The 24,529-nt window shown below is 34.5% G+C and overlaps 1 protein-coding gene across 1 annotated transcript in view; it reads left to right on the forward strand.

Moving 5' to 3' along the window:
- Window positions 1–423: 423 nt before the first annotated feature.
- The window catches only part of LOC131931669 (midasin), a 91,710-nt gene continuing 67,604 nt past the window's right edge, over window positions 424–24,529 (forward strand). Inside the window, exons 1-42 of the mRNA XM_059288499.1 lie at window positions 424–681; window positions 2,382–2,608; window positions 3,039–3,135; window positions 3,442–3,566; window positions 3,772–3,879; window positions 4,124–4,310; window positions 4,803–5,009; window positions 8,726–8,961; window positions 9,457–9,571; window positions 10,126–10,292; window positions 10,401–10,578; window positions 10,876–10,988; window positions 11,084–11,235; window positions 11,350–11,410; window positions 11,708–11,822; window positions 12,009–12,093; window positions 12,197–12,300; window positions 12,639–12,775; window positions 12,896–13,000; window positions 13,214–13,399; window positions 13,735–13,810; window positions 13,957–14,225; window positions 14,917–15,095; window positions 15,509–15,600; window positions 15,966–16,082; window positions 16,224–16,370; window positions 16,611–16,758; window positions 17,136–17,415; window positions 17,784–17,916; window positions 18,500–18,630; window positions 18,845–18,995; window positions 19,470–19,666; window positions 19,771–19,955; window positions 20,143–20,349; window positions 20,460–20,665; window positions 21,080–21,202; window positions 21,489–21,686; window positions 22,043–22,150; window positions 22,243–22,350; window positions 22,678–22,758; window positions 22,941–23,171; window positions 23,516–23,644. Of these exons, the coding sequence (XP_059144482.1) occupies window positions 574–681; window positions 2,382–2,608; window positions 3,039–3,135; window positions 3,442–3,566; window positions 3,772–3,879; window positions 4,124–4,310; window positions 4,803–5,009; window positions 8,726–8,961; window positions 9,457–9,571; window positions 10,126–10,292; window positions 10,401–10,578; window positions 10,876–10,988; window positions 11,084–11,235; window positions 11,350–11,410; window positions 11,708–11,822; window positions 12,009–12,093; window positions 12,197–12,300; window positions 12,639–12,775; window positions 12,896–13,000; window positions 13,214–13,399; window positions 13,735–13,810; window positions 13,957–14,225; window positions 14,917–15,095; window positions 15,509–15,600; window positions 15,966–16,082; window positions 16,224–16,370; window positions 16,611–16,758; window positions 17,136–17,415; window positions 17,784–17,916; window positions 18,500–18,630; window positions 18,845–18,995; window positions 19,470–19,666; window positions 19,771–19,955; window positions 20,143–20,349; window positions 20,460–20,665; window positions 21,080–21,202; window positions 21,489–21,686; window positions 22,043–22,150; window positions 22,243–22,350; window positions 22,678–22,758; window positions 22,941–23,171; window positions 23,516–23,644 (6,309 nt within the window). The 5' untranslated portion in view covers window positions 424–573. The remainder of the gene's footprint in view (window positions 682–2,381; window positions 2,609–3,038; window positions 3,136–3,441; window positions 3,567–3,771; window positions 3,880–4,123; window positions 4,311–4,802; window positions 5,010–8,725; window positions 8,962–9,456; window positions 9,572–10,125; window positions 10,293–10,400; window positions 10,579–10,875; window positions 10,989–11,083; window positions 11,236–11,349; window positions 11,411–11,707; window positions 11,823–12,008; window positions 12,094–12,196; window positions 12,301–12,638; window positions 12,776–12,895; window positions 13,001–13,213; window positions 13,400–13,734; window positions 13,811–13,956; window positions 14,226–14,916; window positions 15,096–15,508; window positions 15,601–15,965; window positions 16,083–16,223; window positions 16,371–16,610; window positions 16,759–17,135; window positions 17,416–17,783; window positions 17,917–18,499; window positions 18,631–18,844; window positions 18,996–19,469; window positions 19,667–19,770; window positions 19,956–20,142; window positions 20,350–20,459; window positions 20,666–21,079; window positions 21,203–21,488; window positions 21,687–22,042; window positions 22,151–22,242; window positions 22,351–22,677; window positions 22,759–22,940; window positions 23,172–23,515; window positions 23,645–24,529) is intronic.

The following is a 24,529-nucleotide window of genomic DNA, read 5'->3' on the forward strand; positions in this document are numbered from 1 at the left end:
CCCCCCACCTGAAAGAAGTCTACCGCCCCCCCCCCCCCACGAACGAAATGAAATTTATATAGAAAAGAAATACTTTTAACAGTGTCCGTCCCCCGTCCCCCCCCCCCCCGAAGAAAATCTCCCCCATCCTCCCCCCCCCCCCAAATTTTAAGTGCACCCCCGGAGAAAAAAGTCTGGAACAAACACTGACATGGCTTTAGTAAGGTTACACCAAACTAAATTTATTTTTTACTTTTTTTGAATATTTTCATTTGTGATTTCTTAATGCTGATTTGTGAGTATAGAATTATTTTAATTTTATCATAATTCTCCCTTGGAAAATAATAATAATAATTTTAAAAGATCAAAAAGTCGAAAGTAGTTAAACTGGTAGTCATCAACATGAGTTATTCCTCTTTGCGAAATCTCTTGTCTGCTAGTCTAAATCATAATGCTATCCATGTGGACAACTTTCATTTTGTTTTTACTAGACTACTGACACTGCGGTTATCATTTCTTGATAAAAGCGGTTGATTTCTAGATCCAACTCTACATTGTATATTTGAATTAACAGTTTAACAAATGAATTAGAGAATGGAAAGGACAAACCTATCATTCTGGAATTTGCTATTTCCGATTAGTCAACTCTGCAAAATAAATCAGCTGTATGCAACGAAATTACAGCGATTTTTACCCAAACAGGTGAGGTTGCTTAGAATAACTCCATTTTAGCGTATTTTATTCTTCGCTTCTTGTTTACCTCCAGTTGAGCGTATTTTATTAGAATAACCGAAACGAAGTGACTACTCGGAAGATTTTTCTCCCCAACGTCTCCACTTAGTCGGCAAAAGATAGCTCTGCGCATGCACAGTGACCTATGGCTAGGGTTAGGGCTAGAATGAGGGTTAGGGGTAGGATTAGGTATAGGGTTAGGGATAGGATTAGGGACAGGGTTAGGGATAGGTTTAGGGTTGGTGTTAGGGTTCTGCGGTTGTAAACACACGCATGCGCAGTACCATCGAAAACATCACAGCGAAGGCAAGTCGTAGTTTCTCTCCATTGCGCATGCGTATCTTATTCCGGCTAGCATCGGCCTAACCGAACCACACCAAAACATTAGGAAAACACGATTTATTTATTTGTAGGCCTAGGCCTAATGAATGTATTTTTGTTTTAACAAATGAATTAAAAAAAACAAAGAGACTGACTTAGTTTTAGATTTTAATAATTAACTTTTGTCAAAACTTGAGAAAATTCCAAATTTAGAATATTGAATGTGCTATGTAATGTTCGTGTGTCAGTTAGAATTTTCATGGCAATGGGTGAAGTACGTAAGCGTAACTCACAATTGCAAGGCGATTAAGTTTGTATTGTTACAAGTTACAAGTATTTCCCAAGCAAGATACTATAAATAAACATTTATGAACTTACAATGACCCCCAAACTGAGGCCAACACAATTTCAAACAGATATTGCCAGAGCTATGACGTATGCTGATAATTAAAGTCAATGTGAACGCACGGTGGACCCGCGACAGTGTAAGGATTTTTCTCCCGCTGACGATCACTTGATATTTAATTGGAACAGTTCTAATGCTTTTTTATGTTTTTTTTTTACCTTTTCTAATTAAAAATCACATTCATTAAAAAAAGGAGATCTAGTGTTTTTCCTAACGTTTTTGTGTGTTTCGGTTGTGTTTACAATAAAATACGCTTAACTGGAGGTGAACGTGAAGCGGGGAATAAAATAAGCTAAAATGGAGGTTTACCTGCTTTGTGACCAACTTTGTCCAAAAGTCCATGCTATAGATCTAGGCCTAAGTATAGAAAGTTAACAACTGACCGCACTATATTATGCAATATAGTGCAATAGTATTAGAGTCTACTAGTGAGTACTAGATCTAGTTAATCTAGATCTAGTACTAACATGAACACTGAAGCCTACTCCAAATCCAACTATTTATTATTTACTAACTTGAGTGACATAAGTGAAGTCGCATACAAACAATCATTCACAATTCATAATAATAATTAGATCTACTATTAATTAGGCCTACTTCAATTTATTATTTATTATAATACAATCATTCACAATCCATAATAATAATTAGATCTACTATTAATTAGGCCTACTTCAATTTATTATTTATTATGATCAAAACAATCATTCACAATTAAAATACAAATACATTTAAATGAGTTTTCTTTCCTTTAGCGTATCATTTTAATATTTTATAAAGGTTGGATAAAAATGTTTAAGCCAATATTGCAGATATCTTGAGTTGGTCCGTATTTTAATGTCATGCTAATAAATATTGACTCTCAAAGCTGCATTAGTAGTAACAAGAAAATACTTGCATTTTAATTATGTGCTTTTTTTAAATAGAAAATTTCTTGTTACAGATTTGGACACAGAGTGACAGAGATGAAATTCTCAATATTTTGTCTGAGTTTCTGCTCAATGGTGAATGTGTAGTGGACTTGTGTGTATGTTTTGGGCCTCTTGTGCTGGAATTAGCTTCACGACTTACTTCCTCCATTCTGCGTGAAGGACACTCAGGACATAGACTAATTAAAAAGCTTGCAGTATCAATCAGCAGAGGGTTCTGCATTAGCCATGAGCTTCAGAGGTAAGTAGGAAAGGCCTTTATAATACCTACCTGTGATCAGTTTGTATCTAGGTTGTTACAACATAATCTCCCTTAGTCAAGTTCTTAAACCAACTAAATAAAGTTATCAGAAAAAAGCAACCACCTTATTGTGTAGTTAATTGAGGAAAGACCCAAATCAATGTTATGGTTTTGTTGCAGTACAATGTTTTTTTACAAACGAAATAAAATTTAACTTTTAACAGTCTTATATATTTATTACATAATCTTTTTTGTATGCTTTTGAGTTATGGATTATTTAACTGAAACGCTATGATAAATTTGGCACTGAGATAATATTATATAAGATAAAAAACTGTTTAGAATTTATGATTTCATTCTACAGAAGATAAGTATAAATGTTTTCATGATGATTTTGAAATTGATCATTTTTTATACTATTTTATCTAAGGTATGCTGCAGACTTTGTCAGACTGTACAAACCATTTTCTCTGTCAGACACTTTGTCCAGTGAAGAACCTACAAAGAAAAAAGCCAAAAAAAATCAAGTAGGTCAATTTAGAAATTTTGATGGTTATAAATTGGGCTAATTTTAGTTTTGAACTATTATGGGTTGATGGGTACCTGACTCACATAGGAGAAAGAAGATGCAGCTGCCTTATCTTCAGGTTTAAAGGGTACTTTACTTTTTTTTACCACTAGAGTTAAGTTTTCAAGAAAGCTTGGCTGATTGCTCAATGCCTTTTCATGCTGATGTAAATATAAAAAAAAGATGAGCTCAATTTGTGCAAAACATGAAACTTACTTTTAAAAAGTATTTTTTAGTAGATTGTAAAGTATTTTCATAATTTCAGATGCCAGATCTTGATTGGTGTTGTGGTGTTTGGAATTACCTAGAATACCTGCCAGAAGTAGTTAGTAAAATAGATATGTCAAGTCTATATGATTATTTGTCTTCAACAGACATAGTTGTCAGATGGTTAGTATTTTAAAAAAAAATGAATTGTTGCAGATTTGATTTTACCATTTTTAGTATTCTGAGACATTCCTTTATCATTTCAAAATATAACAATCAAAATTATCTGACTATCTTCTGTGATGCTGGTCAGTGAAATTTGCTTCGCTAATTATTTATGTTTATAGGTTTCACCAAAAAAATGTAACCTAATTGCTCCTACTTACAGGTATGCAGCATTAGCAATAAGCAGGTATCTATCCATGTCAGAGAATGAAACACAGTTGTTTTTAAAAAAGTATTTTACTCCTGAAGAGCATAGATCCCTTTTATTAAGGTAGGTTTAAGTTCATTTAATCAAATATTTCATAATGAGGAAGTAATTAGTTCTTTTATTTTTCAAATACAATTATTTTTATCATTTGAGAAGTTTTTATTGTTACTTATAATTTGTTGAAATTGTCTTTATAATGTTATTACATTTAATTTAAATATCAACGAATCGTAATCTAAAAAAATCCAAAGTAAAAAGTGATGATAAATACAAATCCTATAATTTATGTCACATTTCAATTTGATAGAATGGAGTCTGAAAAACAAAAGATTCAAGAGAAGGTGTTGTCTCTTTCTGGAACAGTGTATGTTAATGAACTCTTGACAGACCAGACTCACACCAGACAGAGTATGATCACTGGTGATCTTAGCCCAGATGTTGTAGATGTCATGGGGATATTGCTGCCAAGATTGAATTCAGCACTGGAGGAAAAGGTATCTAACGGATAACCAAAATTTGTGTTAATAGAAGTAGTATTACAACCTCAAGATATGAATTTATAAAATATTTTGACCATAAGTCTTAATTATAAAATTTGTTGTAGAACAATGTAGAAGCCCTACTCAACTGCAGTTGCTTTATAATTAGTTTGAATTTTATATAAATACAAAAAAAAATAATCTTAGCTTGAAAAAAATGTAGAAAAATTAACTGCTAGTGATAAAACATCTGGAAAAACATGCAAATAAAACATCTGGTATCTGCAAAATCTTGTTAACAGCAAGCCATTTACTAAATGAAAATAATTGAACTATACATACATGTCTGACTGTAACACATCAGGAAAATGTGGGGCGCACAATGCAATGATGGGTTAATATCACACATAGAAGATAAATTGTTTTTTTTAAGGTTGATTTTATGGAATAAATGTGAATTTACAACTGTTAGCTGTTCAACATAAAGTAACCTCTCTCTCTCTGCAGGACTTGAATTCATTAGTGTTGGTTCCTTCAACTAAGCAACATCTTCGAAGCTTAGCATTAGCAGTGTCTTGCCATAAACCAGTGATGCTTCAGGGTCCTGTTGGCTGTGGAAAAACAACCTTGGTTGAATACTTAGGAAAACTTACTGGTCGTCACAAAGTACCTGAGCTACTAAAAATTCAGTTGGGCGACCAAACTGACAATAAAGTGAGCATCCTAGAACAATTCTCTTATGCTATAAATATAAATTGTATCACTAAGAAGCTGGTTAATTCAAAAGGCCAGTGTGCTAAGTTGTATACCTTTTGGTACATTCAACTTTAAGGTTTTTTTTTTGATATTGCTGTTTTGTTAGTTATTAGAATTTTAGATATCAAGATGTTGTCTTAAAAATGTTTTGTCAAGCAGAATGTATAAACTGTGTTAAGAATTGGTTGAAGATATTTTCATTGAATCACTGTAATGCATATAATATATTCCTTAAGGTCAAGTAGGCTTTAGTATAACAGTGATGAGTAATGAGGCAACTAAGTAACTGTCTAGTTTTTATTTGTGATGAGTAATGGGGCACCTATATGTCATGTCATGTCATGTTTGCCTGTCGTCCCTACTGGGACATAGGCCGCTGACAAGAGCTTTCCAGACGTCTCTGTCCAGGGCTAGTCTCTCCAACTGTCCCCAGGTGTATCCAATCTTCTTGGTGTCTTCTTCCAGGTCACGTCTCCAGGTCTTTCTTGGTCTGCCTCTCTTCCTCCTGCCTTGTGGATTCCAGGTGAGGGCCTGTCTTGTTATGCTGGATACAGGCTTCCTGAGTGTGTGGCCAATCCATTTCCATTTTCTCTGGAGGATCTCTACTTCCACTGGCAGTTGATTTGTCCGTTGCCATAGAACATCATTTCTGATGGTTTTAGGCCAGCGAATTCGCAGGATCTTTCTGAGACATGCGTTTATAAATGATTGTATTTTCTTCTTATTTATAGCAGTTATTCTCCATGTCTCGGCTCCATAGAGTAAAACAGGTTTTACTAGTGTGTTGAAGATCCGGATTTTTATTCTAAGGGTTAAATCTCCCGAACCCCAAACATTTTTTAGTTGGGTGAAGACTGCTCTTGCCTTACCCGTCCTTATTTTTATGTCTGCTTCTGTCCCACCCTGCTTATCAACAATACTTCCAAGGTAGGTGAATCTATCCACTTCTTCTAGGGCTTCTTCTGCCAGTGTTATAGGGTTGTTGTTTGATGCATTGACTTTGAGAACTTTACTTTTCCCTCTGTGGATGTTCAGACCCAGGCTTGTAGAAAAATTTGCAATCCTGTTGGTTTTATCCTGCATTTGCTGTTGTGTGTGAGAAAGGAGGGCCAGGTCGTCAGCAAAGTCCAGGTCATCCAGCTGGCTCCACAATGTCCACTGTATACCGTTTCGCGTTTTCTCTGTTGACATCTTCATAACCCAGTCTATGGCCAGTAGGAACAGGAATGGTGAAAGTAGGCAACCCTGCCTTACTCCGGTCCGTACTGGGAAGGCCTCTGTAGTCTGTTGGCCATGCACTACTCTACATTTGAGACCTTCATATGAAGACATAATAATGTTGACTATTTTCTGTGGCACCCCGTAGTGTCTCAACAATTTCCACATTGACTGCCTATCCAGGCTATCAAAGGCCTTCTCATAGTCTATGAAATTAATGTAGAGAGATGAGTTCCACTCTTGGGTCTGTTCAATGATGATGCGCAGGGTAGCAATTTGGTCTATGCATGACCTTTCCTTCCTAAAGCCCGCCTGTTGATCTCGAAGCTGGGGATCTATGGCTTCCTTCATTCTGTTTAATAATATTCTGTTGAAGACTTTGCCTGGGATGGACAAAAGTGTTATCCCTCTATAGTTAGAGCATGCACTAAGATCGCCTTTCTTTGGAAGCTTTATGAGTAGTCCCTCCTTCCACTCCTCTGGTATTTGTTCATCTTCCCAGATTTTCTTGAAGAGTGTGTATAGTAGTGTGGTGCTAGTTTCTATATCTGCTGTCAGTGCTTCTGCCGGTATACCATCTATTCCTGGAGCCTTCCAATTTTTCAGCTGCTTTGTAGCTCTATGTATCTCTTCTTTTGAAGGTGGGTTGCAGTCTATAGGGAGGTCACTTTCAGCTGGTGGTATGTCTTGCGTGCACTCTGGTGTTGGTCTATTCAGTAGTTCTTCAAAATGTTCTACCCATCTCTTCATCTGTCCTTCCGCATCGGGTATTGTCTTTCCATCTTTGGTTTTCACTGGCCTCTCTGGCTTACTGTACTTACCAGATATCTTCTTAATTGTATTGTACACGTCCCTAATATTACCATGGTACAGTGCTTCTTCCGCTTCTCTTGCCAGCAGTTCCAAATAGCTCCGTTTGTCTTTCCTTATGTGTTTCTTTACATTTTTGTTCGTTTCGGTGTATTCTTCCAGTGCTTTTAATTTCGTAGCCCGTGTGCGGCTGTTGTTTAATGTTGCCTTCTTTCTTTTTCTCTCTTCAATAATTTTCATGGTATCTGCTGATATCCATTCCTTCGCTTGTCCTTTGATAGGGCCTAGCACTTCTTCGCATGTTGATGTTAATATACTTTTAGTTTTTTCCCATGTTTCCTCTATCGTCTCTTCTTCTATTAGTTCTTGTAGTACCTGGAACCTATTGGACATATGAAGTTTAAATTCGTTGAGTTTAGATGGGTCCTTTAGCAGGCCTGTGTTGTACCTGTATTTCCTTTTGTTTTCCGACATGTTTTTCTTCAGCTTGAGTTTTACTTTAGCTACCAGTAGGTGATGGTCTGAAGCAACATCAGCTCCTCTCTTGACGCGTACATCCTGAAGTGATCTCCTGAACTTTTTTATGATACATATATGGTCTATCTGGTTTTCTGTAGATAGGTCGGGTGATACCCAAGTAGCTTTATGTATCCTTTTGTGATGAAAGAGACTACCTCCAATGACTAAATTATTTGTGGCACACAAGTCAGCAAATCTTTCTCCGTTTTCGTTCATCTCACCTAAACCCTGCTGTCCCATACATTCTTCATATCCTCTGTTGTCGCTTCCAATCTTAGCATTGAAGTCGCCCATGAGTATAAGGATGTTTCTTCTTGGGCGGTTCTGGATAATGGTCATTAGCCTGTTGTAGAATTCGTCTTTGTCCTCCTCTTTGCTGTCATTTGTTGGGGCGTAGGCCTGTATTATGTCCATGTTTATTCGTCTTATTTTAGTTTTAAAGGTAGCTGTTATGATCCGCGGGCAGTGTGCCTCCCATCCGATGAGAGCCCTTTGTGCTTGGTTTGATAGCATGAGTGCAACTCCTTGAGTATGTGGTGCATTTTCATCCTCATGACCTGAGTACAGCAGTAGCTCTCCTGATATCAGCCTTTTTTGTCCTGAGCCAGTCCACCTTGATTCGCTGACACCCAGGATAGCTATTTTATAGCGTCTCATTTCTGCTGCTACTTGGGTTGCTTTTCCAGCTTCGTACATCGTGCGGACATTCCAAGCTCCAATATTGATGGTGGTCCTAGTGGAAATAATGGTGGTCGACCTGGTAGTTTCCAATACATATTGGCTTTCACCACCCGGCTTCATAAATTCTCCATCGGGAGATCCATTTTTCCCCTGGTCCGAGCTGTCTTTGTTTCTCTCTGTCTGCGTTTCTGTAGCGGGTAATTTGTTTTACGAGATAAGGTTGCTGACCTTATGCTCAACCCCCAACCTGGAGGACCAGGGTGCTAGCTTTCGTCTGACCCCTACCCGCGCAGACCTTCCCAGCTTGGTTGAACCTGCCAGGAGTTAACACTCCCGCTGGTATAGCTCTGGGGGTCGTCAGGGTACGCAAGCTGCCAAGCCACGACAAGGCCCTAGCACACCTATATGTAGCCGGCTAGTTTTATTTAAGATCAAATTTATTACAGGCACTTCTAGGTACGTACTGTAGTACTGAGATACCTGGAGAGTTTGTCTGGAGAGCTGGTGTTCTCACTCAGGCTATACTAGCAGGGAGCTGGGTGCTGTTAGAGGATGTTGACACTGCCCCAATGGATGTCCTGTCCTTATTGGTGGCATTAGCAGAAACAGGAAGCTTGTCAGTGCCAGGGCATGGGGATGAAGTGAGGGCGTCGCCTGGATTTCAATTGTTCACCACACAGAGGTAATCCATGCATGATTGTTACATTATTTTAATAATTAAAACTTTATATATTTTAAGTCATAATTTTATGTATCTTTAGTTCTTTAAAGATTATGTTTTTAAGACAGGAAAAACATAGATTGTACAATAGTAGGAGTACTGAGTTAATGTATGTCATGGCATAAAAATATTGTACTAGGTCTTATATTTTTTTTTTTTTTTTTTTTTTTATAAGTTACAGTTTAAGCTAGTGACTTAGGTGATCAATCCAAAAAATATTCACCTTTTATGGCAGGGAAATATAATTGTTAACCTAAACATTTGTAGTAAATTGTTTTTTGTGTGGGTACTTTTCTGTTACTGTCAGGACATTACAGTTAGGGTAGAGGTGTCAGATATAGAAATTAAATACTGTGTTGCAGGGGAACACACATCAGTTTTTTTTTTGTATATTGTTATTTGTTTATGAGATTGTATGTAGTTTATATTTATTTACATCATTGCTATTTTTTTTAGATTACACAGTTCCTCTGGTGGGTTACATCATCAGAGAGCAGGAAGTTGTGTTGTATTGGAAAAGTTGTGTGCTGTTATAAATGTTGAACCATTGTCCAGGGATGAATTAAAAGAGGTAAACATTACATGTGCTAAGCTTTTATTAGCTTTTTAAACATATAAAGACACCAAGATACCATCTCTATTAATTATGAACTTTTACAGTAAAATATTCAACCCCTCCCTCCCCTCCTCTACCTACTGTAGAGCTGAACATCAGACAACACTATTTTGTTTCATGATGTTTTCGGTTAACAATTTAAGATAATTAAATGAATGAAAATGCTAAATTATAGAAAAATGACACCAAATGTCTAATAAAATAATTTGACAATTATTATGTTATTTATTAGAAAATGTATAGATAAGTTTCATAAGATTAAATTTCTTTTCAAGCTGCTTGAAACTTAATTTTAATTATATTTATATCATGAAAGTAAATAGTAAGTTTGTCTCATAATATTTAGGATAATTTAAATACATAATACAGATTTTTTTTCTTATGGCATGATACATTCTCCTATCCAAAATTTGTGTGTGCATAAATTAAGCATAATTTGAAATAGATGGTTAAGCCTTTTTTTCCTGAAGTAAAATGACTTTTACAAGTGTTTTTTTAATTTAATTCAGGTAATTTCAGTAAAGTACCCTGCACTTAGCCCTGTTGTAGACAAGCTGCTGAACATATATTTTATGCTATCAGCTGGTAAACACAACATGGGAGATGCTGAAGAAACAGAAGAGTTGTCCACCCATGGGAAGTTTCTCTCCCTTGATGGCAGGTTGATTTCAACAAGGTATTTTCATGATAATGTAATTTGGTTGATTACTGAATGCAAGCCATTATTGGATCAGGCAGTGAATTAAATTACAAAAATTACAACAAAGAATTTTTTTATCAACAGAGATCTAATGACATGGTGTAGTCGTTCAAGTATTGATTTTGACCATAAAGTATCAACACAGGGCCTGAAAGTGTTTCTTGAAGCCTTAGACTGCTTTGTTTCATGTTTATCAAAACCCAGTATGAGGCTGTCTCTAGCATCAGCTATAGGTGTAAAGCTCAATTTGACTGAAGATAGGGTAGGTAATCCTTAGATTTTCAAGTCCTCATGTATAGTAAAAATAGTTAAAAGCCTATTTATTGCACATATTGAATTAATTTACATATTTCCTAAGCTTTCAGAAAAATAAGTCCTGTATTGAATGTTTAATTTAAAATGTTTAATGTTTAAAAATATTCATTATTTTTGGCATAATGTTATTGATTGTTCTCTAATTTGACTATATGTCAGTACACAAAATAATTGTATTAAAAAGCTTTGATTCTCTTTCAAATATATTTTATATTATGCTGATAATGTATAATTTATGTTTCAGTCAAAGTATTTCTGTACAGAACATAAACCAACCCTGCGTGAGACTCAAGATAGTCTAGAAGTAGGGAGAGCCAAACTAACCAAGAAAAAGCTGCCCTTAGCAAGTTTTTCAAGGTAAAGCTTAAATTCTTTTGTCTTTATTGTTTGATTATTTGTGCATTAAATTACTTCAGCTTCAGCACTCAAGCTGTAACTTAACTCTTCTGCAGTAAACCAGCCCCTACATTTTCTTACACCCGAGCATCTGTAATACTGCTTGAAAAAGTCTCTGTGTGCGTACAAAGAAATGAACCAGTTTTGTTATGTGGGGAAACTGGAACTGGAAAAACATCCACTGTACAATTTCTGGCCCATTATTTAGGTATGTTTAATTAATTAAAATTAGAATACAAACAAAAATGGTAACTTGTTTCTTTTTTGTATTTTTAGTCAATATATATATATGATTTATAAATTAAATTTTCTCTTTTCACAGGTCATAAATTACATGTAATAAATTTAAACCAACAAAGTGATAGTACAGATCTCTTAGGAGGGTAAGTAAATGATAGAATGATATAATAAATACTTTGAGATTATTAATTACTACGAGCCGGCCCGCGGCATAACATACGCTGCTATTTAGTTGTTGTTTTTTCTACTTTTCAGTAATTCATAATTTGTGAATTCGACAGTACCAATGCTGACACTGAAAATATTTCTTTAAAACACTATAAGTAGCTCGTTAAGGACCATAAACCCCCCCCCCCCCCCAAACTAAATTTTAGATCATTGTTGCTTTTATTATTTTCTGAAATGTAGAGAGCAATAGCTTTATCTTTTTATACTTGCAGGTTTAAGCCAGTTGACTTGAAATTTGTTATCATGCCTGTGAGGGAAGAATTTGAAACTTTGTTCTGCCAGGCCTTTTCAAGGGTTCAGAATGAGAAGTTCCTTTCACACATTCAGGTACATTTTAAAATCTTGGACATTATTCATCACATTTTGTACCTTATTTCACATGTTGTGTAGATGTACCAATCCCATAATTTATTAAATAACATGTATATCTCTCCTTGTTAATATTTTCTCCCGTCCAACATATTTTAAATTAAAACAGTATTCATCACACATAAGTTTGTTTTAAAATTTCAGGCCTTGTTTCTAAAGAAAAGCTGGAGCGATTTGTTGACATTGATGGAAGCTCCTATTCAGAAAGCCCTCAACAAGTTCAATACAGGTAAAAATTTGTGTAAACTTCTTACATTTTTGTTTTTAACACTAAGACATAAAAAATAAATTTTTACATCAATCTGAAGGATATTTTTTCTTGGACTCTGTAGATTTGGAGCAACAAGAGAAATGGATTAAAGTTAAACACAGGATCAGTGAACTCAGAAAACAGATCAGAGATGCTGAAAATGTCTTGGCATTTTCTTTTATTGAGGTAATGCAATAATTTTTAATGTGTTTTTATTTATTTATTTATTCAATAACGGTAACAACAGTAAGCATGGAGGCCTTTTTTTCACATTGGCCATTTTTTTTAAACATAATAACATCTTATTATAAAAGAAATTGAGTAGTAAAGACAGCAGTAACATAGCATTAAAAAATTTGAAATAAAGAAATATTACAGTTATAATACACAATGAGATAGAATGAGAATTTAAAAGTTACAGAGGTCATTAAATGTTGTTTTAGTTTAGTTTTGAATATATTTTCAGATATTTTCTGTTAGTTTCATTGTACTGAAAAAAAATGTTAAATTTATTTTTATAACAGGGTACCTTAGTGAGAGCTTTGCGCAATGGAGATTGGGTTCTATTGGATGAAATCAACTTAGCCACTGCAGAAACTTTGGAATGTCTAAGTGGGCTGTTGGAGAGTGTTTCAGGATCTATAGTGTTGACAGAAAGAGGGTATGTTTTAATGATTTGAATACAAAAAAAATCAGTTATTAAATTCAAATAATTTATTTTCAAAATTTAAACAATGTTTGAATTGCATGTTTACATCAATAAAACAAATTGTATCTTCAGAGACATAAAACCTATCACAAGACATCCAGATTTCAGACTTTTTGCTTGTATGAATCCAGCAACAGATGTTGGTAAAAAAGATCTCTCCGTTGGAATAAGAAACAGGCAAGTTTTTTTCTATTTTTAGAGCCTCCTATTTTATAAACTATGTTCTATAGGAGACAACTTTATAAAATTACATTAGACATTGGTTTTTTGAACTGCTGAAAAAAGCAATATTACATTTTTTAGGTATTTGCCAAAGATTAAAAAAATAACATTCATTTAAGGCAACTATAAAAAAAGACATTATAAAGTAAACATTGCTTGGCTCTACAGGTTCACCGAGTTCTTTGTTGAAGAGCTCGAGTGCTCTAAAGATCTGAGCACATTGGTACGGGATTACCTCCCAGGCTTGTCATTGAGTTCCAAACAAGTGTCTGGCATTGTTAGCTTCTACCTCAGCATAAAAAATGACCCCTCAGAGAAGCTTACAGATGGAACAGGTCACAAACCTCATTATAGGTATGTGTAGTCTTTTTTGTTTTTTAAATGGCTACCTTTTTTTTTAATCTATTCAAATTCTCTTTAGAAATTGCACTCAACAATTTTTGTTTCTCAATTTGTCTTCATCTGTATGTTGCAAAACAAGTGGTCTGTTATCTCTTATACAGAAAGAATACCTACCTAAAATAACCTAGGACTTGATTGATTAAGTTGGCCTTTGACCCCTTTGCCAAATTTTCAATTAGACTACCTCTAATGCGCATTTAACTTCTATTCACCACAATATTACTGACACATTATCGTCACTAGTTAACAACAATTTATTAATGAATAAATTATTTTGTGTTTTCTAGCTTGCGAACCCTATGTCGTGCTTTGAGGTACTGCGCTAGAAATCCTTGTAAAAGTGTGCCAAGATCTCTCTATGAGGTATGATCTATTTTCAAAGTATCTAGTATCTTTTTTAACTCTGTTATTCATTTTAATTCATATAAATTGCTCATTATTTAAAAAGGACAGTAATTTACCTTCATGAGTTTGAAAGTTTTATTTTAATGACTTGTTTCCTTTTGTAGGGATTTAGCCTGAGCTTCCTCACTCAACTTGATCGGTCCTCACATCCACTAGTCTGTGATCTTATTTGCAAGCATCTGCTGCACAACACTGGGAGCAAGGCAATACTGGGACAGAAGCTGCCCAAGCCTGAAAAGGAGGCAGATTTCATCCAAGTTGCTGACTACTGGATATCTAAGGGACAGCTAAACCCTAGCACACCAGCTGATTATATTGTCACTCCTTCTGTGAAACTGAATCTAAAAGATTTAGCTAGAGTTGTATCAGCAGGGTAAGTGGATTATTATAAATATTTGTAATTGTTGGTTTAGTGCTGTTGGTAAAAAGTTCTTTGTTGAGTCAAATAGTTGTTTTGGTAGGAATAACAACTATATACAAAGATAAGAGTAGAAATCATTGTAATACTACTTAATTTTTTTCTACACTTTTAGTTTTTTTTTAAAGAAATAATCTAAAAAAATTTAGATGGCTTTTTACTAAACTAGGGTAGGAATATTTTTCTTAGTAATGTTTGCCAAGCCCTAGTTTTGCCATCCTGCAATACAGATTTATGTTTAAATCTGTGTTAGGTCTAGGGTCATCTCATGTTTTTTCCCTCTTGCTTACCATCTTTTCTTGTTGAGTCTCTAGATATAGGATTATACTTACATCTGATGAAGTCAGCATTAGTGGCTTGACTATTGGCACACAATCATTATTTATATGGCTGGATGGCTCTATAAATCCATGTAGAACTAATATATTAATAGCCTTGGGCTATTCAAGTAGTCAGGCTGGATAGCCCCTTAGTTCCATGTATAACTAGTATATTTCTTTTTTCTTCTTCTGCTTTCTTAATTTTTAGTGTTGGAAGAGATTCCCTCCAACACAATTTTTAAGTATACGTCATGTCAACTTGTAATAGGCCGTTGACTTTGATTTCAGCCTGACTAGTATATTAATAGGCTTGACATTTCCAACAGGAAACACCCAGTGCTGATCCAAGGTGAAACCTCAGTGGGTAAAACAAGTTTAATTACCTACCTTGCTCAGCTCACTGGTAACGTTTGTGTCAGGGTGAACAACCATGAGCACACAGATCTGCAGGAGTACATTGGCTGCTACGCTGCAGATGAACATGGAAAACTAGTTTTTAAAGAAGGTAAACTGTTTTTAATTGTTTTTTTTAAACTACATTTCTAAAGATTTTCAAAAAAAACAAACTTTAAGAAAGGAAGTTTTTAAAAATAAATCATATAGGCCTAAAAAAATTTTTGAATATTCAGCTTGTCTTTCTGAACACCAGTTATTTTGGTTGATTTTTTCTTTAAAAAAAAAATAAAGTAGGTGTTTCTTATGAAAATAAAGTGGAGTTATAATTAAGAGGTTCTCATAGGATAATAAAACCAGTTAATTATTAAGTTACCACATTTTATCTGACTCAATTATTTTTAAACTTAAAATTTAAATCCCTTTGAACTATATGATTTCCACCTGAAAAATGCTAGAAATATCAGTGACTGCTGAAAGTATATTGAGGTTGTTCAAATAATAAAAACTTTTTTTTTATCTTAGGTGTTCTTGTTGATGCCATGAGAAAGGGTCACTGGATCATCTTAGATGAGCTGAATCTGGCTCCAACCGATGTACTTGAGGCACTGAATAGAGTAAGTAATCTTTTCTGCAGAACTCTTATTTACATCTAAGTTCCAGAGGTATCACATCTTCTCAAATGTCACATAGGTTGTAAGCAGTTTTAAGTTTAAGCTGTTGATTATATCGGACTGTGTGGGTGGGAGGTAGAGCGCAGGACTGCTGACCTGAAAGTCTCAAGCTCAGATCCTGAACTTGAGATCATAGGATGTTTCTGAGTCCACCTAGCTCTAATGTGACCCTCGCTAAGAGGTAGTAAAGTTGTCAGGCCATAGAACTGACCGCACTATTCTTTTTTTATGCAGAGGTCACACAATAACCAAGAATATTTCATCCCTCATGCATTTTTAACTATATCAATTAAAATATTAACCTACAGCTTCTTGACGACAACCAAGAGCTTTACATCCCAGAGACGCAGGAAATGGTTCAAGCTCATCCTAAATTTATTCTCTTTGCCACTCAGAATCCCCCAGGACTATATGGTGGAAGAAAGGTTTGTTATAGTATGATTTTATAGTCACATTCAAAGTTTCTTTCTTTTGTTTAAAACATTTCAAGCTATTTATTTAATAATTATTATTTTAATAATTGTCTCTATAAAAATAATAATCACTTCAACGTTGTTTATTATTAGATTCTTTCTAGAGCCTTCCGTAACCGGTTCATAGAACTTCATTTTGATGAGATCCCCCCATCCGAGTTGGAGACAATTCTTCACGAAAGATGTGGAATTCCTTTGTCATATGCAAAGAAGTTGGTTGTTGTTATGTTGGAGTTGCAGGTTAGTATTCTCACTTGATTATGTCAGACTCAATACTTTTTAGGTACAAATAGAATGTATAGACTGTATTTCTTCCAATAATTATGTTCCTAATTCAGACATTAATTTTTATATTTAAATTTCTAAAGATCTGCTTTCTTTTAAAAAAATATTTTCTTCTTTTATCTTATTATTGAAAGCTTTTAAAATCTTATTCAGATATTTATCAAATTAAACTTACATTATAAACTTAACTTACAGACTCGCCGTAGAGGATCTGGGATATTTTCTGGTAAACATGGTTTCATGACGCTAAGAGACCTGTTTAGATGGGCACTGAGATACAACTGCTCAGAGGCTGGTAGAGGGGAGAAGTTTTATGACTGGGATCAACACCTTGTTGAACATGGTAACATTTGTTTTTATTGCTGAGTTGTAATAAGTTTTACATATTACACTTCCAGTTAGATGATGACTATTTTCCTTATTAATGGATTTTTGGTTGATATCAGAGTATCCTCATAATCTGACATAAGGAATATGAGCTAGAGCTCATGTATTTCTGTGACTGTGGCCTGGGAAAGCATAGTTTGGCTTGTAATGCTTTATCTTTACGGATTTAATTAAGGTCTAGGTTAATTAGTGATTCTTATTAAGCTTTGGTGTAACAATGATTTATTTATTTATTTTTTTTTTGCTTAAAAATAATTTAGCAAAAACTAATTTGTAAGATTAATGCTGATATTATAACCAAGTTGATAAAATATTTTTTTTTTTATTACACAGGCTATATGTTGCTAGCTGGCCGTGTAAGAAAACCAGAGGAGGAAGTCATAATTGTAGAAGTTCTAGAAAAACACTTCAAGAGAAAGCTGTCTACCGAGGCACTGTTTAACCTCACCCCTCAAACATCCGCCCCCATTAAGACTTTGCTGAACTCAGTGATGAACCAGGGTATGCCAGAGTTTCAACATGTGGTTTGGACATACAACATGAGGAGGCTGGCTGTGTTGATAGGACAAGCCATCAGGTTTAAGGAGCCTGTGCTACTAGTTGGAGACACAGGGTATGTGTTTTTCTGTTTAGTTAACACGATGACACACTTATTGAGTTTCTTAACTTATGAAACTGGTGAATTAAAAGTTGGTAACGGTTGTAGGTATTAAAAAATAAATGTTTTTTTTTTAAAATGCTTATTTCAACCTAAGCTAGAAAGCCTATGACTAGGTGGATGTATCTTGGAATCTTTGAGATATTAGCCAGTGAAGTAGTGCACATAAACATTTAGTGACCCACAACTGTTATCTAGTCCCTTAGTTCCCTATGGAGAGCACAAAAAAAATAAGACTTTTAGTTTTCAATTTAATTTTAGGCATAAAATCAGTCTTCTGTATATTCTTTGAATTTATTTTAGTTGTTGTTTTTTTTTAACAGAGTAGGAAAGACTACAGTCTGTCAGTTGTATGCTGCCATGCAAGGAAAAACATTTTATAGCATCAACTGCCACATGCACACTGAGAGTGCAGATTTCCTGGGTGGTTTAAGACCTGTCAGATCTCATGAGGATGTAAGCATCTTTTTTGATGTTTGATGTTATTTAAAAACTTTTATATCATACCATTGCTGGTTAACATTTTAAATTTGAACACAGTTATTTTGAACCTATTTTTTAAATGTATGACACTACGGCTATTGATTAAACAATAGTAAATGATGAGTTTTAGAAATTCAAGAAATGTTTTCAAATTACCCAGGTTCTATTTCAAGAATTATGCATCCATTTTTTTTTCCAATTTTAAATTTTTGTGAGTGAAAAAGCTCTAATATAATGTTTAAAAAAATCTTTCTGGTGATCTCCATTTCTTGTTTTTTTTTAGGCTATCTAATGATAGAATCTATTATTCCTTGTTTTATTTTCTTGTAATATAATAGGTCATACATGATATTGTAAAGTAATATACTGAATATTAAGTAAAGTACCCTTTTAAACCTGTTCCTATGGCAGGTGAAGTAAATTTCAGGTCCAATAGAATTCACCTGTTTCAGTGACCTTGGCTTATGTATAAATAATGTGGTCAGAATATGCCCAGCCACCTCTACACCAAATAGTAGTAGTGATAAGATGCACATTTCAGCCCTACTATTTTCAGGAAAAGACTGATGATCACAGGCTGTTTGAATGGAAAGATGGACCATTAGTTCTTGCAATGAAAGAAGGGGCTATGTTTCTAATTGATGAAATATCTTTAGCTGATGACTCTGTGCTTGAGAGATTAAATAGGTTTGTTAATATATACTTACTTTTTATTATTTAAAACAATAGCCAACCTAAAAGTTTGATTATTGTGTGGTAATCAGACTTTATTACCTGGATTCTTGGCTATAAATTTTTTTACTCTCTACCTTTTAATTTTAGATAACATAATCATTGATAAGATATGATTTTTAAAATTTCAATATGCATTTTAAAATAAAGTGGAATCTTCTCTTCATAGTGTTTTAGAACCAGAAAGGACAATACTTCTAGCAGAAAAAGGAAGTGGGGGAGAAATGGGCACTGTGTCAGATGTAGAAGTTCTTAAAGCCTCTGATGATTTCCATGTATTTGCCACTATGAATCCTGGAGGTGACTTTGGCAAAAAAGAGGTAAGCTAGCATTTCTTTTTTTTAAAAAAATTGTTGACATCTTTTGTTTAATTATATAATATGGCTCCATAGTCTAATAGACCATTAGATGATTGACATTTAATATCTAAGCACAAAGCCTGAGTGGTAAGATGAGAAAAGCCAGATGTCGACATATCAGACCCCCCTCTCCCGACACAGATGTGGACCTAAGGGACAGGATGGTACTTATACAATGTGACATAAGCTGAGCTGCAGGAGTTGGGAATCCTATTGCCTATGGGGCTCCACTCCTGTTTGATTTTGCAATTTTCTCTCATAGATGTGTTGCTGTTCCTATCTGATGAGCCTCATCTGCCCAAGGGTTCGAACTCTGAACTTTTGGGTTAGCAAAAAATGCTCCTACCCCTCTGACCCCATACTCTATTACTGTCCTTTTAGTATTAACATATAGTGGCTTTATCTCAATTAGTACGTACCTTTATGTATTTTCAGCTGTCACCAGCACTAAGAAACAGATTTACTGAAATCTGGTGCCCTCAGTCTCATGATGCAGCCGATCTTATTTCTGTTATAGAGAAAAACATCAAAGCAGGTCTTCAACTCTTCCCCACTACAGATGGTAGCAGTGGCTTTGGCAGAGCTATTGTTGACTTCATTCAGTGGTTTTTTACAACAGAAATGGGGAAAAGGTACTAGCATGCTTATTTGGAATTTTTCATAAATATATTCAGTTTAAGTTACTAAATAAATGCTAATTTAAGTTCTTATTTTCTTTTTACTTTCAAATATCTAGAGCCACTGTAAGCATAAGGGACATTCTGAGCTGGATACGCTTCATTAACATCTGCTCTTGTGATTGGAAAAATGAACCAGATGCTGTTTCCATGGAAACAAACAGTTCATCCCTCTGTACATTGGACCCTTTAACATCATACATTCATGGAGCTTGTCTGATATTTATTGATAGTCTTGGGACAGGTAAATTATTGGTTTAAATTGTAGAATCATTATTTCTACTTTTGATTGCCTTAAAACTGATTTAATAGTTTAATTAACTAAAATAAAACTTGAAATTTCATATAAAAAATCATATTTTTTTGGTCTTAAATGAAACAATATCAACTAAATATACTAACATTTCTCAATTCAATTTTAAAACGTCTAGGTTCAACAACCTTTTCTTCTGAATCAAATACTCAGACGTCAAGACTTATGTGCATTGATTTTTTGTGCAAGCAATTGTCAAAATTTAAGGGACAAAATATAGATATCACCCATTGTGGCCTGCTTTTGAACAGGTCGGTGATTGGGTCCAGTTCAGTCATTATAACTGACCAGCTGTTGACAATTCCTCCATTTTCTATCAGAAGAGGTGAGATTTTTAGTTTGGTTAAGGTATTTTTAAAGTCTTGAATTTTATTTTTAAGCTAGTTTGTATCTAAATTTAAAGGTAACCAAATTTAGGATTTGTTTTTTTATCAGAGCCAGTAGAAGAATTTATAGGAGAGAAGTTTTCATTTGATGCACCTACAACCTGCATTAATGCCCAAAGACTTCTGAGAGGTCTTCAGCTGCCCAGGCCTATTCTCCTAGAAGGTTCACCTGGTGTTGGCAAAACTAGTCTGGTTGCAGCTGTGGCCAGGATGGCAAGAAAAAAACTTATACGTATCAACCTCTCTGAGCAAACAGTAAGTAAACTGTTCAGTTTAATAAACCTTTGTATTGTCATTAAATTACAAAAAAAAAATTACTATCTTTTTCTGTTTGAATATATTATTATGATATACTATTGCTGAAGGGGACAGAGTGGTCTAGCGGTAGAGAGCTGGACTGCTAACCCGTAAGTCTCGAGATCGAATCCAGGTTCAAGTCACGGAGTCCACCCAACTCTGATGGGTAACTAACTCACATTAGGGAAAGTAAAGGCGGCTGGGCATAGTGCTGACCACACTATCTCTTCATATGCCGAGGTCACAGAAACAAGTGAACTCTACTTCACTTGCCCTATAGACTGTCAGGTTTGAAAAGGAAACTTAACTTTTTTTTTTACTATTGTTGATGTTTCAATGCAATTTGTTAAAGTTTTTCTGTCTACTGTGCAGGATGTTACAGATTTGTTTGGTGCTGATTTACCTGTAGAAGGGAGTGAAGGTGGTGTTTTTGCATGGAGAGATGGACCTTTTTTACAGGCCCTTAAAGCTGGACATTGGGTTGTTTTTGATGAGGTCAGTTGTATATTATTTATATCAAAGACACCATAGTATAAAGTATACAAAACAATATTAGAATTGTGATGAAAACTTAATATTTTTACCTTGTCGTTAATATCCTCATATTCGTCATTAATATCTTTGATAATCAAGGACCTGTTTTATAAAATTATGCTATCTGACATTGTTTTCAAAATGACAAATACTTATGGTAAATCTTTTTTAGGTGTTCTTATACTTTTTTCCATTTCATTCTTCGTTTAAGTTTTCCATTAAATTTTTTTACGATTTCATTTCCTAGTTGAATCTAGCATCACAGTCTGTTCTAGAAGGTCTGAACGCCTGCTTTGATCATCGTGCTGAAGTTTACATTCCAGAGCTTGGTAAAACATTCCACATTGAGCATGAGAAGACTCGCATATTTGCCTGCCAGAACCCCCTGTCTCAAGGAGGTGGGAGGAAAGGGTTGCCCAGATCATTCCTTAACAGATTCACACAGGTCACTATTTTTTTAGAAGTAACTTACTCATCTTTAAGATTTTAAGTTCTGGGCAAAAATATTTCTGAAATATCAAACTGAATAAAAAAATTATATTTTTCCTTGGTTTAATCGGCATTGTCTGAATTCATTAATTTAATATGATGTAGAAAACAGCTTATTTTTCAATTCTCAATGCATTATCAATATAACTAAAATTGGACTGCTTGAAAAATAACCTTACAAAACTAATGCAATTCTTTTAAATATTATTAGTTCTTTAATTTTAGATTTGAATACATTGTTTGCTTAAGGTTATAAATATAATTATTTTTGGTCATCAGAAAGTGACTAACTTTTATTGAAATAAATTGCAGGTCTATGTGGATCCTTTTACCAGGGATGATCTTATTTTTATTTCCACAACCATGTATCCCAACTTGCCAGCAGATCTTCTCACTGCAATGGTGGACTTTAATTCAAAGGTATACACTTTTACTAAATATATATTATTATTAACCATCTACTTTGTATTTAGGCTAAAAGAAATTAAAAGGTTTTTGTTTTTTATTTGTAGATGTTTGAAGAAACAATGGTGAAAAAACTATGGGGAGTGAAAGGCTCGCCCTGGGAGTTTAATCTTCGTGATTTGTTTAGATGGTGTGACTTGCTAATGGATAACCAGGTGTGTATTAATGAACAAGAACTGATACATAGGTTGCAAAGAAAAATTACTTAATTACATTTAACTTCCTATTTGTCCTATTTTTAGACTATTTGTTAAAGCCATTTTGTGCGCCAGAAGGTGGGTTTAATTTTAAAATAGTTAACTTTAAACGGTGATAAAGTATAGTTTTTTTTGTTTTCATGGGGATTAGGCTGTATATTAAAAAAAACCACACAGCTGTAATATATCTTATGATTTATTTTATTAAAAATGTCAAGATACAGTCAGCTAACATGTTTTATTAATTACTTTGCCGTATTAAATTTTACATTGTTATTCATTCAGACATCTGAGAACTTAAACCCTGGCGAGTATGTGGGACTCATATACAGAGACAGGATGAGATCAGTTGCAGATAAATCAAAGGTATGCATCCAAAAAAAAAATAAAAAAAAAATACATGACTGGTATACATAAAAAGGAATAGTTATGTTTTTAATTAGTTTAAAAAAGCTGGATGGAATTTGAATTGCAATCAGCCATCTGATTTTATCTCAGTTAAAAAAAAATAATCTTTTTGCTAAGAAAATATTTGTTTTTTAATCCAGGTTGAAGAGCTTTATATGTCAACTGTGGAAGCCCAGTACCCGCTGTACAAAACATCAAGGAAAATGAACATCAGCAGCTCTACGCTTCAAGTCGGCCACTCATTTTTGCCAAGGTTTGGGCATGCTTTGTGCCACACTGCCAGTTCATCTACTGTTCTACCTTTACACCATAGCATGGAGCCCTTGGAGTCTCTCATGAAATGTGTACAGATGGGATGGTTAGCTATCCTTGTAAGTTCTTACAACTAATTGTTGAAATTTGAGAATTCATTAGAAAAAAGTCTTTAATTTTGTTTCTGACTATCAAAATTGTAAAAAAAAAATTGTAAATTGTAAATTTTTGTGAATTAATACCCAATAGTAAGTTAATACCAAAGCGCATTTAATAAGCTTCAAGAATTTTCTATTAAAAAAGCCCAAGTGAACTCAACCTTATCTACCCTATGTCAGGTCTATTAGGCTACTTTTTCTTAGCAATTGTTATATTATTATTAATTTATATTAGCACGTTTTAAATTTTGCTTGATTAAACAAAAAAGCAAGACAACCAAACTACATTACAATTTGCTTGACAGCTTGGTCCTCAATCAAGTGGAAAGACAAGTCTGGTGAAGCTGTTGGCAGAGCTTACAAACCATCCTTTGATTATACTACCAATGAACAGTTCAATGGACACAACGGAACTTCTGGGAGGGTTTGAACAGGTTGGTCTACTATTTTATACTAAATACCACATCAGGAACAGTAATCCAATATTGCATTAGTATTGCAGTACAAATTAATTAATGGGCATGTGATAATTCATACATAAATACTTAATTTTCATAATAATAATTGTCTAAATTGGAGATAACTTGTTGAGCACATAGTCAGTAGAACTTTCTTTATTTACATGGTAAATGGTGTATCATTTGACAACTAGGAATTTGAAAAAAAAACAGTGTTGAAATCAAAACTTGCATTGGGCTTGTAGTGCACTATAATTGATTTATTGAGGACAATTTCAAATAGCAAAAGCAGCTTGCATTCTCTGTAGGTAAACAATTGATGTTTATGATGAAAGAATCAATCAATGTTGGTTTGGAATTTTATTGTGGTAACAAATTTTTCCCTTGCAAAATGCATTAGTGATTTTTTTTATCCAGCTTTAGCAATAATTGATGGTGAGATAAGACAAACCCTCCAAAAGTTACATGATTAATGTTTGACAACCACCTTCCTCAGTGTTGTAGTTGATTATTGTTTCACAGTGGGAGGTTACAGTGTCACAGGGCGTGCTGTCTGATATGCTTTCAAACCTTTCTCGTGTGGGAGACTCTGTTAGGTGATTTGGCGTGAAATGAGGCGTGAACTGGAAGTTTTCATTGTGGAATCCTATTCCCCCGCTGGCTAAATTCATGTGGTTGATTTCCTGGCGGATGGCCTCCCCTGAGCGGGAGGTTGTCATGGGTATGGCGTTGGTGTAAACATCCTTTGAAATTTTCTCACCTCTTGAGCTGTCGAAGTAGATGATGCCACAGAAGATGGGAGTGGTGATGGGATGGGTCCAGGCAATGATCATCAAAAGACGGTAGATGTGTGGTGGCTGC

This window comes from Physella acuta, unplaced genomic scaffold (assembly GCF_028476545.2).
Source record: "Physella acuta isolate Inbredline_101_S28 unplaced genomic scaffold, ASM2847654v3 ptg002003l, whole genome shotgun sequence".
Taxonomy (NCBI): Eukaryota; Metazoa; Mollusca; class Gastropoda; family Physidae; genus Physella; species Physella acuta.